This window comes from Thalassophryne amazonica, chromosome 6 (assembly GCF_902500255.1).
Source record: "Thalassophryne amazonica chromosome 6, fThaAma1.1, whole genome shotgun sequence".
Taxonomy (NCBI): domain Eukaryota; kingdom Metazoa; phylum Chordata; class Actinopteri; order Batrachoidiformes; family Batrachoididae; genus Thalassophryne; species Thalassophryne amazonica.
The window spans coordinates 53,993,359-54,013,764 of NC_047108.1; the positions used below are offsets into that span (position 1 = coordinate 53,993,359).

General features: G+C 43.2%; 1 protein-coding gene across 1 annotated transcript in view; it reads left to right on the plus strand.

Annotated features, from left to right (window-relative positions):
* The window catches only part of LOC117512201 (copine-9-like), a 524,667-nt gene that overhangs the window by 220,923 nt on the left and 283,338 nt on the right, over window positions 1-20,406 (plus strand). Inside the window, exons 6-7 of the mRNA XM_034172192.1 lie at window positions 4-6; window positions 7,854-7,930. Coding sequence (XP_034028083.1) covers window positions 4-6; window positions 7,854-7,930 — 80 coding nt within the window. The remainder of the gene's footprint in view (window positions 1-3; window positions 7-7,853; window positions 7,931-20,406) is intronic.

The window sequence follows — 20,406 nt, forward strand, 5'->3', positions numbered from 1 at the left end:
CAGAAGGTGAGTGACTGAGCCACAAGTTATGTTTTTTTTTACATCCTCCATTTGCGCCACATTTTATACACAAAGTGATAGGGGATTGACCTTTTTGTGTTTTGTTGCTTGTATTTTGTGCAGCATAGTGGCTTAGTGGTTAGCACTGTTGTCTTAGAACAAGAAGGTCATGGGATCAATGCCCATGTGTCACCTTTCTGTGTGGAGTTTACATGTTCTCCCCATGTTTGCATGGGTTCCTTCCGGGTGAATGGCTTCCTCCCACATCCAAACACATGCGGATTAGGTGGAGTGGAAACTTTGAAAAAAAAATGTCCATAGGGCAATGTTGTCACAGTAACTTTGAAACATTACTTTCTACAGTTACTTTAGACAACTTGTCGGCAGCTGCTGAATGTAACTAATGAAGTAACAAGTAATCTAACTTGGTTATTTTTAAGATTGAGTACTCAGAAAAGTAACTATTAGTTACTTTGCTGATTATGTAGTCTTAAGAGTAACCAAGTTAGATTTCTACTTACATAATTAGTTACATTACTTATTAGTTACATGTTGTCAGCAGCTCCTGTATAAGTAAGTGCATAAAGCTGCTAATCACGTAACTGTATAAAATAACTTTTCAAAGTAACTGTGGCAAAACTACCATTGGGCATGAATGTGTTTGTCTATATGTGGCCCTGTGACAGACTGGTGTCCTGTCCTGGGTGTACCCCACCTCGTGCCCTATGACTGCTGGGATAGGCTCCAGCCCCCCTATGACCTTTAATTTGAATAAGTGGTTGAAGATGAGTGAGTTAGTGAGTGGTTATATTTTCTTCATTTTTTTCATCTAGGGCCATAAAGCTTCACCCGTAGTTTTGTTTGTCTGTATTTTAACAGTTGATCATGTAAAGAAGGATTCATAACTCAAAGAAGAAGTAGGTATAATTTAAGATAACAGCAGGAGCAGACTGTCTGTGCCTTTCACACATTTCTATGTAGCACGCTGCCCTTGTTGCTTTGCTGCAGTTTTATTTTGTCACATCATCTGTCTTTTTTTATGTCACCATATGTTCTTCTCTGTTGCATGTGAGCAGGTTGGAAAAATTCATATCTGTCATTTATTAAAATATTAACTAAAGGAAAGAGTGTTGTCTGTCTTATAAGGACATTTAATTTAGTGTGTCTGCTGTCAGAAGAATCGGCAAGAAGTAGCTGAGCAGTGCGGCCCATTGGGGCAACATAAGATGTAAAATTTTATGTTTAGATATAAAGGGAACTTTAATAAGATAAGATTTAGGGCCCCTTTACACATAGTATGAATGTGGTTGAATTGTGCATGAAGCAGGAATCGTATGCAATCTGTGTAAAATCGGAGCTGCCTCCAAAGCCTCGTACACCTTTTGCTGCAACTAGATAGATAGATAGATAGATAGATACTTTATTCATCCCCTTTTAGGGAGAATTCATCTGTCCGAGAGCATGCATGCATACACAATGCATCCATTAAATAAAATACCAATAAATAAGACAAATATGAAAACACATTAGATGTAAAAATACATTAACAAGAAGCGTTAAACAGTCTCATGGTGGCCGGGACAAATGATCTTCTTTACCTCTCAGTCTTGCATGTCATGGAGAGGAGTCTGTCACTACGGTTGCTTTTCTGAGCAACCACAGTGTCATGTAGAGGATGAGATTTGTTGTTAATAATAGAGTTCATAATACACCTCATCCTGCTCTCCACCAGTTCACCCACAGAGACTGCCTCCCTCCCCATCACTGACACGCACTTGCTGACAAAGTTGTCCATTCTGTTACTGTCCCTAACAGACAAGCTGTTCTCGCAACATACAACAGCAAACAATACAGCACTGGCCACCACAGATTGATGAAAAAGGAAAAGCATATTGTTACAAACCTCAACAGATTTCAGTCTTCTGAGGAAGAACAGTCTGCTTTGTCCCCTTTTATATGCTGCATTTAACTGCACCGACCAGTCCAGTCTATTGTCAGTGTGGACTCCGAGGTACTTGTACGTGGGGCCCACCTCAATGCCCACATTGTCTATATTGACTGTTAGGTGTTGTGCTTTCCTCCTGCCAAATTCAACTATCATTTCCTTTGTTTTGCTGGTGTTCAACACCAGCCCATTGCACCTGCTCCACTTGGTGAACTCCCTGATGACTGCGCTGTACTCTGTCTCGTCCCCTCCCCTCACACAGGCTATCACAGCCGTGTCATCAGAATATTTCTGCATATGACATGTTGGAGTCCTGTAGGTGAAGTCAGATGTATACAATGTGAAAAGAAAAGTGGAGAGGACCGTTCCCTGTGGCGTGCCGATGCTTGTTTGCACATTTCCAGAAACTGCCTGCCCCAGCCTGATGTACTGTGGCCTCTTTGTCAAGTAGCTGTTGATCCAGGACATAAATACCTGCTCCACACCCAACCCTTAAGCTTATCCCTCAGAATAGAGGGATGGATGGTATTAAATGCGCTTGAGAAGTCGAAGACACTTGGCACTTAGAAAATGTGTGGCCATTTGTGTTATTAGCATGAAAACAGTCGGCAGACAATCACTTTTGAGCTGGCGGTGAAATGTGTCTAAATGGCCACATTAAATTTTGTAAATTGCACGTTCAAATCCTGTGGGTGGCATGTATTTTATCTTATTATTTTTTTTCACAGCAGCTCCGCGATGTGGTTACACATGCTCCAGCTGCTCAATTTCAGTTTCAATTTATTTTCATTTATATTGCACCAAATCACAACAAAGTTGGCTCAAGGCGCTTCACACAAGTAAGATCTAACTTTACCAACCCCTCACACTGTGTTCCTGATGTGAGGGTTTTGTGCACCATCGCAGCGGGATCGTCCCATCCCATCGGCTCAATGTTTTTATAGTTTGCTCACACGAGCTGTTCCGTCGTGATTTGCCCTGATTTCTACTTATTCGTACAATGTGGGAAGGGGCCCTAAAATTTTAATAAGATGAATGCCCCTATTTTTAATTGGTATTGTCTATTGTCTTTAATATTAACCCTGTTTATAAGATCCAAAAATGCTGTTGACATTCATTATATGCATAAGTCTCTTCTCAGAAAGTTTCAGTGATTCAGGCATAAATGAGGTTCTGTAACTACTGACAACATTCTGGCATTTTATCCATCTGAAAATGTATTTCCAGTAAAATTAGCCAACATTTACAGTCACATCCACAAGTGTATGAACAGTAGCACATTTTTTGGGAATTTTGCCTCTGAGCACCAACATAACTGAGTTGAAAAGAAAGAATATTTGTTGGGCACATCCCCATTTATACAGCTTCATGGTGAAGAGGCACAGAAAAGAATTTTCTTAAGAAGAAGCTGTGAAAATTCAGCTCTAATTTGTCAGGAGACACACTGCAGACCTGAGCATAGATTTTGCTCGGGTAGACTTGTATGAAAATCCTTCTTTGTGCCACTCCAGCATGTAAGTATTTCTGGTGGTGCAACAGACAAAAGTTGCACTATTCAGAATTTCTTAAATCACACAAGCCTGTAACTCCAAGTTGTTCCAGGTGTCTTGGTGGCTTTTTCACTCATCCTCTTGCACAATCCCTCTGTTTTTGAGAACATCCTAACCTAAACAGATTCATCAGACAGTACCATACTGTTTATATTTCTTAAAGCTTGGTGTAAATAAAGTCCAAGACATATTCATTGCATTGGAAATGTTCATGTATCCTTCCCCTGACTTGTCCAAAGAAAACTGACTGTAAAATAATGATTTACATTTTTTTCATTCTTTTTTTACTTTCACTTTTGATACTCTGAGTGCTTCTTACCCTTTGTGCTGCTATACAATGTTGCTGGAAGCTCAATTTCCCTGAGGGAGTCTTCCCAAGGGATTAATAAAATTCTATCTAAACTTAAAATAATATTTCTTTACTAACAGAGTCATTTCCCTTTGGAATGGTCTTCCTCTGCACATTTTGTTATCAAAAGATGTTACAGAATTCAAGGTGAATTATGACAGATATTATCATAATCTTTAAATCGTGAGATTTATAATAAATTTGCAGTTTATTCTTGTAAATTAACATATTATTTTATGTATGCTGCTAGCCTCCTCTTTGGTGCTCATCTTATTTCAAATGTTTAATTGTTAAACTACATTTAAATTTTTGTTTTTATATTCAGTGTGTGTTTTTATATGTTCTATGTACGTGCTTTTATCACACTAATAAATGAATTATGAATTATCTAATCTAATCTAATCTAAACATAGTACTTAAATTGCATTTGACCAGTTACTTATAGGCACTAGAAATGCAAGGACTATGCATACAAATGGCTGTAATTCATAAACGGTAAATGCAATATTTTTAGTAGGCACTTTGAAATAAAACTAAAAGTCTACACTACAAACGCATCTAGGTTGTGTAATTTTAACTCCATTGTGGTGATGTACAGAGGCAAAATTACAACGATTGTGTTAAGGGCCTTTCACACTGAATCCGTCAGGCCAATGCGTCAATGGATCGGGATCCGTCGAATCCGTCAGATGACGTCAGACGTGTCGCTTTGGAAGCGGCAAAAAAAAAAAGTGGGGGGCGGAGATTGCCACATCACACTCTGGCTGTTTCCACAATCTGAAAAAGTTCAGCGATCGCCATCTTGAATTTGGGTCGCCTGAACCACAAAAAAAGCTTTAAAAAACAGCAGTAGAACGATTCTCCCATCACCCTGCTGGGAGAAGCTTTTTTTCCAGCCACTTTTCGGAGTGACGCCGACCGAGGAGGAGGATGGACAAGGAGGACCGACGATCGAACCTCGACAGCGGACCAAACCGCACGGAGAAGCCGGCCTTCAGGCATCATCACTGGGCAGACCGAGGCAGGCAGCCGGGGTGATGAAGCAAACCCACTCAGTCTGAAATCTCCCACTTTTTGGATATATGCGAAGTCCCAGTTTGCCCAACGGAGTTTAGTTCTGCAGCTTTATCGAGGTGAGAATAATGTAAAAAATAAAACGTGACATTAACTGCTTTGAAGGTTTAATGATCGGCTAACGTTAGCGTAGCCTTTTAGCACAGTTGATCTGAGGGAACACTTTAATTTCTAAATGGTTCAGTCTTTTTATTTTTACCAAATAAAGCTACAGCTTTTTTTCAGACACCACAAAAGCTCAACTTTAAATAACTTATTTTTTGGGGCGTTTTTTCCATCATTTTTTTTTCCCGTTTTTTCCCCCCTTTATATATATATATATAAACTGTTTAGTGTTTCTTTATATTTAAAGAAATATTTTTATTTGTCCCAATCAGGAACATTTGCTGTGCAGACAACCAAACTTCCATTGATGAGCTGAACACCACGAAGTCCAGTCGAAAGAAAACATACCTGCTTTTCAGCAACATCACCAGAGTTCAAACCTGCAGAAGAGACCTTCATCTGGTCCAGAGAATCCAGCAGAACATCACCTGCTTCTAAATAAAGGCTCTTTGAACAGCAACTATTTTATTATTTTTTAAAAAGCTGTTTCATTTTATATTTTAACAATAAATGAACGGATCATTAAAAATGTCCACAAAATCAAAGTCAAAAGACATTTGCACAAGTAGAAGCTCTCCACTTATTGTGCTCAAATTCATATTTTAGAAATGACTCTGTCCTGATAACAACATTAAAGGCAATTACATATTCTGGCGAAATTACAAGTTGAAATGACTACACACACACACACACACACACACACACACACACACACACACACACACACACACACACACACACACACACACACACACACACACACACACACACACACACACCACACACATATATACACTCAACAAAAATATAAAAGCAACACTTTTGGTTTTGCTCCCATTTTGTATGAGATGAACTCAAAGATCTAAAACTTTTTCCACATACACAATATCACCATTTCCCTCAAATATTGTTCACAAACCAGTCGAAATCTGTGATAGTGAGCACTTCTCCTTTGCTGAGATAATCCATCCCACCTCACAGGTGTGCCATACCAAGATGCTGATTAGACACCATGATTAGTGCACAGGTGTGCCTTAGACTGCCCACAATAAAAGGCCACTCTGAAAGGTGCAGTTTGTTTTATTGGGGGGGGGATACCAGTCAGTATCTGGTGTGGACCACCATATGCCTCATGCAGTGCAACCCATCTCCTTCGCATCATCCGTGAAGAGAACACCTCACCAACGTGCCAAACGGCAGCGAATGTGAGCATTTGCCCACTCAAATCGGTTACGACGACGAACTGGAGTCAGGTCGAGACCCCGATGAGGACGGCGAGCATGCAGATGAGCTTCCCTGAGACGGTTTCTGACAGTTTGTGCAGAAATTCTTTGGTTATGCAAACCGATTGTTCCAGCAACTGTCCGAGTGGCTGGTCTCAGACGATCTTGGAGGTGAACATGCTGGATGTGGAGGTCCTGGGCTGGTGTGGTTACACATGGTCTGCGGTTGTGAGGCTGGTTGGATGTAGTGCCAAATTCTCTGAAACGCCTTTGGAGACGGCTTATGGTAGAGAAATGAACATTCAATACACGAGCAACAGCTCTGGTTGACATTCCTGCTGTCAGCATGCCAATTGCACGCTCCCTCAAATCTTGCGACATCTGTGGCATTGTGCTGTGTGATAAAACTGCATCTTTCAGAGTGGCCTTTTATTGTGGACAGTCTAAGGCACACTTGTGCACTAATCATGGTGTCTAATCAGCATCTTGATATGGCACACCTGTGAGGTGGGATGGATTATCTCAGCAAAGGAGAAGTGCTCACTATCACAGATTTAGACTGGTTTGTGAACAATATTTGAGAGAAATGGTGATATTGTATATGTGGAAAAAGTTTTAGATCTTTGAGTTCATCTCATACAAAATGGGAGCAAAACCAAAAGTGTTGCGTTTATATTTTTGTTGAGTATATATATAAATCATCATGAGGTTTGTCACAGAAATCCTACTTTACAATCACACTGCAGTCATTGTTATATTATTTCCTGTTGCATTTATAATAAACATTAGTATTTATTTACAGTGTCTGTTTTTCTGTTTAAAATGAGATATAAATAATCTACCAGAATTTAAAAAAAATGTACAAATTTCCATGTTATTTTGTCTAAAAATAAATGTCTGAGGTTCCTTATGTTAAACAAGAAATGAAATAATCTGAAATAACAGGTGGTTTTAATTTATAGATGAAAGGTTTCTAAAGAACCATTTATGATTTATTTAGCTATTTTAATTACAAGTGTTCTAAACTGTTTTTAACAGTAATCAGAAATAATGAGGTAACAACAAAAAACATTTCGAAGGATTTTTCTTCAGAAAACTGCTCCATAAATGAGCAGTCCTGTTACACGTTTCTGTTTTGCATGGATCAGTGGTTTCCACCAATCCATTTTGTAGAGATCAGTGGTTTCTGCCATAGGTAGGACGCCCCTTCCAAGATGGCGGCCAATGCGATTTCTGCCACCCGTCTTCCGTGTTTTGGCCCGACGCGTCGTTCCTATTGGACAACGCAAAGGTACGTCACAGCTCAGCAGGTCAGAAGTTGGATTGGCTTGAACTTTGACTCCGTCAGCCTGCTGAAAAGCGGCAATGCGCGCTCCCGTTAGATGCATCGGTTTACCTCGGCTTTTGACATGACGCATCTGACGCATCTAAAACGCAACGCGTCTCATTGAAAATAATGCTTTTTAGACCGATTTTTGACGCATTTGACGCATCTGACAGATTCAGTGTGAAAGGCCCATTACTTTCCAACTACTTTTGGCTGTCACATTTTGGGGTGGAGAGCATTTCATGTTCAGCAATTAATTGTTCATTTTGGTCCTATGCAGGACTTTCTGGGTCAGACTTTCTGTACCCTTGGAGAAATCATCGGCTCCACTGGCGGACGACTGGAGAGGGTGCTTTCGTAAGTCCCCCAGCATCTGTTATTACAGTCCATTCTTCAGTTTCCATGGGACCAAGTGTGAAATGACTCTCATTTTTCTTTGCGTTGATTCCCAGTCATAAATCATTTCTTCTGACTACTAAAGCAAGAATGAAACTAGCCCTCGTCTATCTACTGTTCCAAATTTATTGCTGTCTGCTGTGGAAAGTGTCACTCTATGCGCCAACTGAATAATGCATTTATGTCCACACTCTGTTTGAACAGACCCATCTATTAGACTGTTAGAACAGAGCTCAGATTCACTCCGCTGCATCTTTGCCTTCTGATTTGTTAAAGCAGAGCTATGTTGTTATGTGACACAAATGTGACTGATGCCTTCAGCAGTTTGGTGATGTGTTAATAACTAAATGTAAAAGACTTTTCTTAATGTTTTTTTTTTAGCTAATAATCAAGGAAATAATGTACTTTTATTGACAGCACAAGCATCTGTGATCCCGTCCCTCCAGCTTTAGATATCCTGCAATGCAAAGTGAAAAGACTGCTGGGAAATTCTGAATCACTAAAGTCATGAGCTGCCATTTAAAAACTGCTGTAATGTGAGGAAGGTATCTGTCCTGTTGTATAATAACAGGGAAGTGACTCTTCGCTGCTGAAGTGTTCAGATTTGCACTCTTACTAGGGCATGTGAGTGTAACCTCTGCAAAATGTCCCCTGCATTGACTGAAACCCTCGGAGCTGGTCAGAGTGTTGGTAACAGCCAGTTTATTTCCCACCAACCCTGCATTGGTAAACAAAGGCACTCAATTCAGTCATGCAGATAACAGCTCATTCTCCGTCTCATGAAAAATCCTCCGCTGCACTCGTGATCGTATAGTGGATTTATATTCACGAGGTTAATAACAAAATAAAATTCATAAAATCATCTAAATCAAATTCAGGGACTCTATATAAAGCAACCGATTAAACCAAAAAATAATTTCCACTTTAGAACATTGACTATCACTTTTTGTTAAACACTTTCCATAGAACACAATTTAATATATAAAACAGTACAAAATATTTTACAACAGATTTGGTAATTTTCCCATTCATGGACTACACATCAACAAACCTGCATTGGTAAACAAAGGCACTCAATTCAGTCATGCAGATAACAGCTCATTCTCCGTCTGGAAAGATGGTATCATGTGATGTTAGCTAGCTATGCTAACCGACAATAAAGTATCCATAACGATCTCGACTTCAATAAAAGACGACGAAAATAATGTCAACGAAACAAGGTTCAACAAGAGAAAACCATCTTAGCTCCAGCACCATTTACAATGAGTTAAATTTAATTTATCTACAGACAATTAGAGACGTGTTACCTCATGAAAAATTCTCCGCTGCACTGAGGATTACCCACAATTCCTTGCCTTTATTACCCGATGCAGTTACCACCTTCAGACAGTAGATGGCGTAGTTCGTCCATTTAGTAGGATTTTATCTGAACCATTTAACTATGTTACACACACCCCCCAAAAATCCTACCAAACTGGAGCGAAAAGGGAGAAGAAAAGAGAAAGAGAGAGAAAAAAAAAAAAAAAACAAACATCACAACCTCATATATGTGATCGCGAGAGCATAACTCTATAAGGTCAGTCATAACTTTCCTGCTAAGGAACTAATCAGCAAAGGGATGGCCAGACCCCTCACTGACATGGACACAAAAGATGCCGTATACACCCTTCCACTTATAAGTAATGCCCCTAAACTAGACACCCTATAAAACACGCAATTGATAATACATGAATCTAAAATTCATTAGCAATTCACTCTGGAAACCTATTCCACACAGAGGAAACCAACGAACCAACCGTTGACGTAGACTCTTCAACAACTTGCTCATTCATCTCACAGATGAGTCGAACTGGGGGCTTCACTTGTCTGCCTGTCTTGGTGCGAAGGGGAGCTGACTGCTCACAACCAACATCGCACGGCTCCAGAGTATCGGATTGCAATACAGTATTACATTCAGAGAAGGGGACCCGGTCAACATCAACCACTGAGGCTTGACATCCTTCATCTTGGGGAGCATCTTGCTTAGCAGAAGGCATGGGAGGGGATGACTGCGATGAAGATTCCGACACTTGCAAAGTGTCACACGCATCATGGGGGACCAGGGGCACCCCGACTTTTGGTGATGAAACACCCACAGCCACTTCAGTAACACAGTCCTGCTGATTAGTCGTAGCGCTCCCAGTACATCCTTCCTCCATCTGCGTCGGCCATTCAACTGTTTTTGCCTCACTGTCCTGTGTGTCAACGAGAAATGTCAGCTCGCTTTGTTCGCTACCAACAACTGAAGGGCAACTGGATACTGACACATCATCACCCCCAGGGAGGAAACTCACAGGGAGCAGGAGATTTCTGTGGACAACCCTTTTTCTCAAGGACACGGGATCCTTGATACAATACACATTGATGTCAGGTTTCACAGATTGCACTTCATACACTGTGGATTCCCATTTGTCCGCAACTTTCCTCTTCCCTCTCTCGCCACGGTTCGCTAGCAAGACCCTGTCACCGACCATGAGGGGAGTCCCTTTTACTTTGCGATTGTAGTTCTTCGCCTGGTGAGCCTGTTCAGCCAAACTGTTCTGGCGAGCAATGCGTGTAGCCTCGGACAAGTTATGCCTCAATTGGGAGACGAACTCAGAGTGATCAACAATGGCTCTGTTGGGCAAAACATGCTGGAACACAACATCAACAGGAAGACGCGGGACTCTCCCAAACATGAGGAAGAAGGGAGCAAACCCAGTTGTCTCATGCTCCGTGCAGTTGTAACAGAAAGTTAGCATCTGGAGCATCTGAGGCCACCTTGCCTTAGACTGGGGAGGTAGGACCCGTATCATGTTTCCCAGGGTCCTATTGAATCGCTCAGCAACACCATTCCCCATGGGATGGTATGGGGTAGTATGAGATTTCTGAATGCCCGCAAACTCCAAGAGTTCCTTCATGAGTTTACTCTCAAAATTGGCCCCTTGGTCTGAATGGATGCGTTTGGGGAACCCATAAACACAGAAAAAGTCATTCCAAAGGCGACGAGCAACTTGCTTCGCCGACTGATTTTTGCATGGGAATGCATGGGCCAGTTTTGAAAAGTGATCCGTCACCACTAAGACATCCACACTCTTTTTGTCTGTCTGCTCAGCAGTCCAAAAATCAACACAGACCAATTCCATTGGTTTGGACGTGCAAATGCTCTCCAGAGGGGCTCGGTCGTCAGGCTCTGGGGTCTTCCCAACCACACAACGAAGTCACATGATTGACGACATCACGTTCCATTCCAGTCCAAAAAAATCTATGCCTTGCAAGGGACAGAGTACGAGCCTGTCCCTGATGTCCTGCAGAATCGTGTAGGCCTCTGAGCACTCGGGCTTTCAAGGAGTCGGGAACAACAAACTGGTGGATAGTCAAATTCATTTGTTTGTCTTTCTTTGTCTTGTACAGCAAGCCCTCTCTAACGGAGAGTTTAGACCAGTGTCTCAGAAGTCTCTTTACAGATCGAGGCTCCTCCACACGCTCACGCCTGGTGGGCCTCCTGTGACGTTGAAGGTAATACAGGACTCTGCTCAAAACGCCATCCTATTCCTGCAGATTCACCAGCTCACTCTTTGGCAAGGAAACGGACTGATCAATACCGGGCAGGTGAAGGGCAGATGGTTCGATACCACTCACTCGACTGACACCTCCAGAGTCGTGTACATCCAGCACAGCGAGAACGTCCTGTGAAGAGATGGACCCTAAAGAGGGAGGTGGAGCAACAACAGCTTCCCCTTCTAACTGATTACTAACCAGTTGGCAATTTATGGTGTACCTGAAGGCATCCTGAACTGTACCTTCCAGTGTACCATCCACTTGTTGCAGCAGCGCAGCATAAGGCATCGTCACCAAACGATGGCCAATACATGACTGAACAAAAGGTTCTCTGCTCAATGCGTCAGCAACCACATTCTTCGTACCAGGAACATATTTTAGATCAAAGTTGTATGCTGCAAGTTTCGACACCCATCTTTGCTCGCATGCATCCAACCTGGGTTTTGTCAGGATGTACGTCAGTGGGTTATTGTCCGTCCAGACGGTGAAGCAGCGTCCCTTAAGCCAATGACTGAATTTGTCACAGATTGCCCATTTCAGAGCCAGGAACTCCAACCGGTGTGCTGGGTAATTTAGCTGGGAACGTGAGAGTGTCTTGCTAGCAAATGCGACTGGCCTGGCAATCTTCCCATCAGAAGGCAACTGTGAAAGGACTGCTCCAAGACCATCAAAAGAAGCATCGACGGCAAGGATGAATGGTGCATTAAAATCTGGGTGTGCTAATACGACATTGCGCACGAGTTCATGTTTCAAAGCTTCGAATGCCGCTCCGCACTCATCAGTCCAATCATTCGGGGATAGTTTTACATTTCCCTTCTTAAATTTGGGATTCCGGCCCCTAACTCTCTCGCCTTTTGTGGGAGGTTCAGCCACAAGATGGAATAACGGTTTAGCCAGAGCTGAACATTTCTCAATAAAGTGATGGTAGTAGAGGACCATCCCCAAGAAGGGCCTGATTTTCTTAACACATGGTGTTATCCTGTCAGCTTCCATCAAATCCACTTCCTGCACCTCATTGATGGCTCGCACCTTGTCAGGGTCCATTTTGACACCATCCTCACAAACGATGTGCCCCAGAAACTTGACAGATCTGCAAAGAAAATGGCATTTTTTTTGGAGAGAGCTTCAAATTATTGACAGCAAGGCGTGAAAAAACCATCTGCAACCGCTCAAGTGCCACTTGTTCAGATGGGGCAAACACTAGGAGGTCATCCAAGTAGCATAGAATGCTGGTAAAATTCTGGTCGCCGAAAATGGACATCATCATTTGCATGAAAGTGGCTGGGCTATTCGTGAGACCTTGAGGCATTCTGTTATATTCATGAAGGCCGAAAGGTGAAGAGAATGCTGTGTATTTTCTGTCATCCTCATGCAAGCTGACATTGTAGAATCCTGAAGTGAGGTCCATAGTCGAGAAGAACACACTACCACCAAGGGCAGCCAGGGTATCTGACTGATGGGGCAAGGGATGTGCGTCTTTCACTGTCCGCGCATTCAGCCATCGGAAATCATTGCAAATGCGAAGGTCGCCATTTGGCTTCACAACAAGGACAAGGGGGGACGAAAATTCACTCTGAGATTTGCGGATGATTCCCAATTCTTCCATTTCAGTCAGGGCAGTCCGAAGCTTGTCATAATGGCAGGGCGGAACCCTCCTGTAAGGGAGTCTGAAGGGTTTGTCATCCACTAGACGAATCCTGTGGACAAAATCTTTTGCCTCGCCACAGTCCATCTTATGCCTGGAGAAAATGGGCTCATACTGCTCAATAATCTGCAACAGTTTGTCTTTCCATTCTGGGGAAACCTCACATGATGACAGATCCAAATCCTTCAAACCCATGTCACTCAATACACGGGATATCTCCTCCTCTGATCTGGGATTGGGCCTTGGGCTCTGTGTACTCTGTGTACTGGACTGGACGCGTACAGGCTCTGGTAAGTCCTGCACGGAGAGGCAGGGGGACACATCAGCAATCTTAGCATTTCTCTTAAGGGTCAAAAACTTCTCTGTTGGGTTCATTACTTTAAACGGACCCAGCCATTACCCCATAAGGAAGTGACCACTCTTCCTACCAAAATCTGTGCAGGCCTGGATTTTGATTGAGTGGGTTCAATGACCACTGTGCTCCCCACTGCTGAGACACTTGAAGGGGGTAACTTAGCCCACACCAAATGTTCAGATAGAGGCTGTAGGGTGACACTCCCCATAAGCTTAGCTGTTCCGATTCTGGATAGCGACGCACCCATTTTTAAGTCAGTAGAGTTGGGCAATGTGGACAAGAGCTCGGGCAGTTTGTCCCGAGCACTAGTAACATCTGGCGCGCCCACCGAGCCGCCAACAGTCGGACTCATGTGTGAGATAAGCCACTTGAGCACATTGCTGCCCAAAATCATATCATCCGTCTGCCCTGGCACAACAAGAACAGGAATCACCACCTCAAGGCCATAAACCGACACAGTGAGGTCATATACAGCGGATGGCGTGACCAAATGACCCCCACAACCAACAATGACGAAACCTTCGGCTGATTTCCTATCAGTGTTAGGGTCAGACCTCGAAAGTTCCTTGTCAACCGCCTCACTAATAGTACATGCCATAGAACCACTATCCAATAATGCCCTAAGAACATGTCCATTACCAGTAGTCACATCCGTGTAAAACAGACTGTCCGTCTTCGAAAGTCTCTGGAGACCCTGTACAATCAAAGTCTTATGTGGTGGCACAACACTGTTACAAATATGGCACATCATCTCATAGTCATCAACACCAGACAAATCAAAGATGGGAGGTTCCCTCACCTGATCTGCGCTGCCCTCCCCCGCACGCAGATCATTCAGTTTTCCTGCTGATCATGGGAATTTGTGTACCTGCGCTCTGGGCAATTTCGTCTATTATGACTAGGCGAGAAACACAAAAAACACAACCTGTGTTCTCTGCAATGAGTGAGACCGGAGTGGGCGGTGTCCCCGCAAACAGAACATGGGGTCCCACTCAAGCCTGCAATCCTTGGCAGTTTGTCAGGCCCCCTCCCCCTAGTCTCCTGACCAAACTTCGACCCTTGGAGTAACACCTTCTCCAACATCACCAACAATCTTTCAAAAGCAGATGCATCCTGGCCTGCATTATTACTCTGCAGTTTGACCTCAGGGGCTGGAATCGCTTTGAGGCCCACCTCAGCTCTATTCATGTCAATTCTATCAACACTCGTAGAAGACCCAATACCCCGTTCAAGGTGGTATTCATCTAACACTTCCTGGACCTCACGAGCTGACCATTTCTCACTCGTCTTAGACCTAAAGGTAAGTGCTAAATCTCTGTTAGGACAATGTCTTATGAACATATGTGCAACTTCAGCGCTAGGGTCATCAAACGACTTACCCCGCTCTTTAAGGCAGTCAGAAACGACATCAGCGGCTCTATTCAACCGCAGCCAGTATTCATAAGGGTCTTCCTGTTCCTTTGGAATTGTGGAATAAAAGTCCGCAAAGGGTACGGAGGAGCAACGGCTGGAACCAAAATGCTTGCGTAAAAGACTATATATGACCTGTGGGTTACACTTAACATCAATTTCCCCATTCCTAAGACCAAATTTCACAACATCCTTCGCTCTACCCCTCAGATGGACAAGAATCTCCTCAGCTTGATTCTCTAGCTGAACACCACATTTCTTGATGAAGATTTTCATTATGTCCTCCCATTCATCAATCGTAACAGCATCTGAATCATCCCCTCTGAAAACAGGAGGGTCCTTTACATGACCCCGTGTAACCAGTTGAACCTTGGAAAGGTCCAGCACCTGACCCAAGGAATGTTTTTCAGTACACGCATCATCATAATTGGAACAAGCGGCATTTGAAGGGGTCGATGCGTTAAAGTGTGACATAACGCTATCAGCGAGCTGTTGCCCTATTTGCTGTACAATAGAGCTCATGTGGTCTACCAGCCTAACATCCTCAAGCGGGGGGACGGAATCTGGATCCCCGTTAGAGCACTGTGGGGGTTGCACACTATCCAACGGCCGACAAGTGGATGTCACTACATCCCTGCTATCGAAGGAATCACTCATAGAACTGCTAACAAACGCTGCGCATGGGGGAAACAAAACAGGCGTACTGTGAAACCCTCTGCCTCTGCCAGTGCCGGGAGGGGTCGTACTGTTAGTGTTAAATGTTCCCAAACTCATTATTAACCGCAACTCAACACAACATATAACAACAACGAAGAAAGACTATAAAAGACTGAATAATCGTGTTACTCAAACACCCTAAAACCACAATTGCAGCGCCAGGGTGATGCCGTGGCAAGGAGACACCAGCCCGGTCCAGCGTTGTCGTCGACGGGTCACAGCACCAATGTAACCTCTGCAAAATGTCCCCTGCATTGACTGAAACCCTCGGAGCTGGTCAGAGTGTTGGTAACAGCCAGTTTATTTCCCACCAACCCTGCATTGGTAAACAAAGGCACTCAATTCAGTCATGCAGATAACAGCTCATTCTCCGTCTCATGAAAAATCCTCCGCTGCACTCGTGATCGTATAGTGGATTTATATTCACAAGGTTAATAACAAAATAAAATTCATAAAATCATCTAAATCAAATTCAGGGACTCTATATAAAGCAACCGATTAAACCAAAAAATAATTTCCACTTTAGAACATTGACTATCACTTTTTGTTAAACACTTTCCATAGAACACAATTTAATATATAAAACAGTACAAAATATTTTACAACAGATTTGGTAATTTTCCCATTCATGGACTACACATCAACATACCTGCATTGGTAAACAAAGGCACTCAATTCAGTCATGCAGATAACAGCTCATTCTCCGTCTGGAAAGATGGTATCATGTGATGTTAGCTAGCTATGCTAACCGACAATAAAGTATCCATAACGATCTCGACTTCAATAAAAGACGACGAAAATAATGTCAACGAAACAAGGTTCAACAAGAGAAAACCATCTTAGCTCCAGCACCATTTACAATGAGTTAAATTTAATTTATCTACAGACAATTAGAGACGTGTTACCTCATGAAAAATTCTCCGCTGCACTGAGGATTACCCACAATTCCTTGCCTTTATTACCCGATGCAGTTACCACCTTCAGACAGTAGATGGCGTACTTCGTCCATTTAGTAGGATTTTATCTGAACCATTTAACTCTTCGCTGCTGAAGTGTTCAGATTTGCACTCTTACTAGGGCATGTGAGCAAGTGCACCTGCAATAAAAAAGTAAGTCCCTTCGGCTGCTCCCTTGTTTGCACTCGGGGTCACCACAGCAAATCCAAGGTGGATCTGCATGTTGAATTGGCACAGGTTTTACGCCGGATGCCCTTCCTGACGCAACTTCACATTACATGGAGAACTGTGGCAGGGGTGGGATTTGAACCCAGAGCCTTCTGAACTGAAACCAAGCGCAAACTGTAATGAATGAAACTTTCTGTGTGAAGTTTGCATGTTCTCTCTGTGTTTGTGTGGGTTCTCTCCGGGTGTTCCGGCTTCATCCCACATCCAAAGACATGCAGGTTAGGTGAATTGGAAACTTTAAATTGACCTTAGGTGTCAAAGGGTCTCTCTGATCCTGAAGCTGTCAGTGTAACTACTGATCAACTGATGAATGAACAATTTAATTCGAATGATGCTACAGTGAATGATGGTTCTGAGGTTGGTCCGGTTAGTGTTTCTGTTTCTCCCTCTGCAGTTGAAGCTGATGCTTCTGCTGGAAGTGAGTTCTCAGTCATCATTGGACAGGATGAATGGGCAAAAGGGGAGGTACTGGGCTTAGTGGACCCCAAACCCCCACGGAGTCAGGGTGTTAATGAAGACAGCGTAGATTATAATTTGGACTCCTGCATGTCCACCACCGGTTCCTTCTCTCAGAACAGTAATCTGTACACACTACAGGACATCAACAGCTTCCTGGATGACTCTTTTGGTAAATCAGTGAAAGCTGAGGATTATTTTCCTGACAAAATTTGTTAAATCTGTTAAAGTGTTGAGGAAGCTCACTGGCTTGGACCTGCTTCATGGGAAGAAGCTGTACAGACTGAGGAAACATATTGTTTTAGGGAAGACTCTTCTCTGTCCAAATGGGGAATAGGTCTCAGAAGTCATAAATCCACCGATAGAGTATGAGTGTGTCTCACTGGGTGTTCTATCTTCTCTATCTGTGTTTCTCTCTGTTCTCTCTCCACTCAGTCCACATGCAGAATCTGAAGGTGGGCTCTTCGAACATGAACGGTGGCAGGGACAGGAGGAGGAGGGCTTTGATCTCTGAGCTGTTTGAACAGAAGGAGTTAAATGTGTTCCTACACGAGACTCTCTCTGATATAGATAATGAAGTGGACTGGGCTCAGTGGTGGAGGGGCAAATTCTTTCAAAGTCATGGCTCCAACATCATTGCTGAAGTGGCAGTTCTGTTTTCTCCTCATCTTAACATCACTGTTTTGTCCACTACTAAGATTATGCAGGGTCGGGTTCTGTTGGTCAGGGCTCAGGTTGAGGGGTTGACAGTTATGTTCACAAATATCTATGCACATAATGAGGGCTAAGAGCGGGTGGGGTTATTCAGACGAGTGAGGGGCATTTTAGTTCAACAGGATCTTGGTGACTGTTTAGTGTTGGGAGGTGTAGATAGGTTACTGAATCGGGTTGGTGAGGAGCCACACTTGTAGTCGGCTTCATTGCTGGCTGGAATTTTATGGGAGGTGGATTTACTGGACACAAGGAGGGTCACACATCCATAGGACAGACAGTACACATGGTTGGATTTCAAAATGGGATGATGTCTGCAGCCAGGTTTGACCGGATTTACATATCAAGATCATTCAAGAACAGACTACTTTCATTTAGTCAGTTGGCTTTTCAGAACATCATCTCATCACTGCAGAAATATTCCACTCACACACTCAGAGGTTCAACACCTACTGGAAATAAACTCCAAACTTTTTGAGTTGTTTGAATGTTTCTGGGGGATCTGGAGGAGTAGGAAGGGGACTTTTGCGACAGTGAGTCAGTGGTGCGACGCCGGAAAAACTCAGACTTGGGTCTTGTGTCAGCAGTATACTTCTTATTCTACAGCTGGGGTTAAGGTGGCAATGGAGACACTTCAGAGGGACATTATGAACATCCAGGCCAGCTGGGTCATGTTTGGGCTTCTGAATAGCATGGTCTGCTGGAGGGGAAGAAGGCAGAGCTGGGTGCCATGTTACAGGAAAGGCTGAAAGGGCAATATCAGAGACATGGATGCACCCAATTCCTTCTTCTTCAACCTGGTGAAGAGGACCTCCTGTCAGAAGCAGATGGCCTGTCGTCACCTTCCTGGTGGACAGTTCACCAGTGATTCGGCGGCAATGCGGAGACACAATATGGATTTCTGTCCTGCTCTTTATGGTGCTACAGACTGTAAGAGGGAATGTGCAGCTGAGTTTCTGAGGGATCTCCCCAGTTGGTGGCTTCTGAACAAGTGACTTTGGACTCCTATGTTAGCCTGGATGAACTGACAGTGGGTGTGTAGCAGATGACATCTGGGAAGGCTCCGGGGATCAACAGACTGCTAGTTTGACTTTTATGTTCACTTCTGGGGCTTTCTCAGTGCTGATCTTCTGGAGGTGGTGCTTTAGAGCATTGCCGCGGGCTGCTTGCCCACCTCTTGTCACCGTGCTGTTCTGTCCCTTTTCCCAAAGAAATATATATATATATATAGATATATATTCTGGAATAAAATATATATATATATATATATATATATATATATATATATATATATATATATATATATATATATATATATTTTTTTTTTTTTTTTTTTTTTTTTTTTTTTTTTATTCCAGAGTGCTGGCAAACAGATTGAAAGGTGTCCTGGACCTTGTGTTTCATAAAGACTTAAAGTCTTATTGTGTACCTGGTAGGATTATTATGGAGAATCTTTCTATGATGAGGGATTTGTTTGATTTATGTAACACTGGAGACTTGGTTTATGTCACTTGAGCAGGAAAAGGCTTTTGACCGGGTTGATCATGGGTTTTTGTTTTCCACTCTGAGGGCATTTGGTTTTGGTGAAGGGTTTATTTCATTTGTTGGGGTTTTGTATAATGGGGCTTCTTGTTTGGTTAATGTTGGTGTAGGGTTGAGTCGTCCAATCCTAGTAATGAGGGGCATAAAACAGGGCTGCCCAATCTCGGGTCAGCTGTCCTCCTTAGCCATAGAGCTGCTCTTATGCAGCATTAGGGCCAAGCTGTTTGGACTTGTTTTACCGGGTTTCCATCTGTCTTCTCCTTTGGTGATCTCTGCTTACGTAGATGACATCTCAGTTTTTGTTACATCTCAGGTAGATGTTGATGGTTTACAAGACAACATATGGCTTTATGAGGCAGGAGCCTCTGAAAACGTTAAATGGGAGAAGAGTAAGGCTGTCCTGATGGGCAGGTGGCAGGAAGGGTCAGTCCCCTGTTTGCCACATGAACTGCAGTGGGGAGTAGGGGGTTTGAAGATTTTAGGTGCTTTTTCTGTGGACAGATGTTTACCAGCAGAAGAATAGTGATGGCTTTGTGGAGAGGATGTGTGCCAGACTGTCCAAATGGAAATGGTTGCTGCCCCAGATGTCCTATAGGTGGTGAGTTCTGATCACCAATAACTTGATTGCTTTGGTGCTGTAGCACAAACTGTCTGTCCTCCCTCCACCACGGGGCCTTATTGAGCTGTTTCAGTGGTTATTGTGGACTTTTTATGGTCTGGTTATCACTGCATCATGCTGTACATGCCACTTTATGAAGGAGGGCAGAGGCTGGTGGACACTGCTTCTCAGGTGTCGACCTTCAGATTGCTGTTCAGAGACTGTTGTGCACCTCTGTAT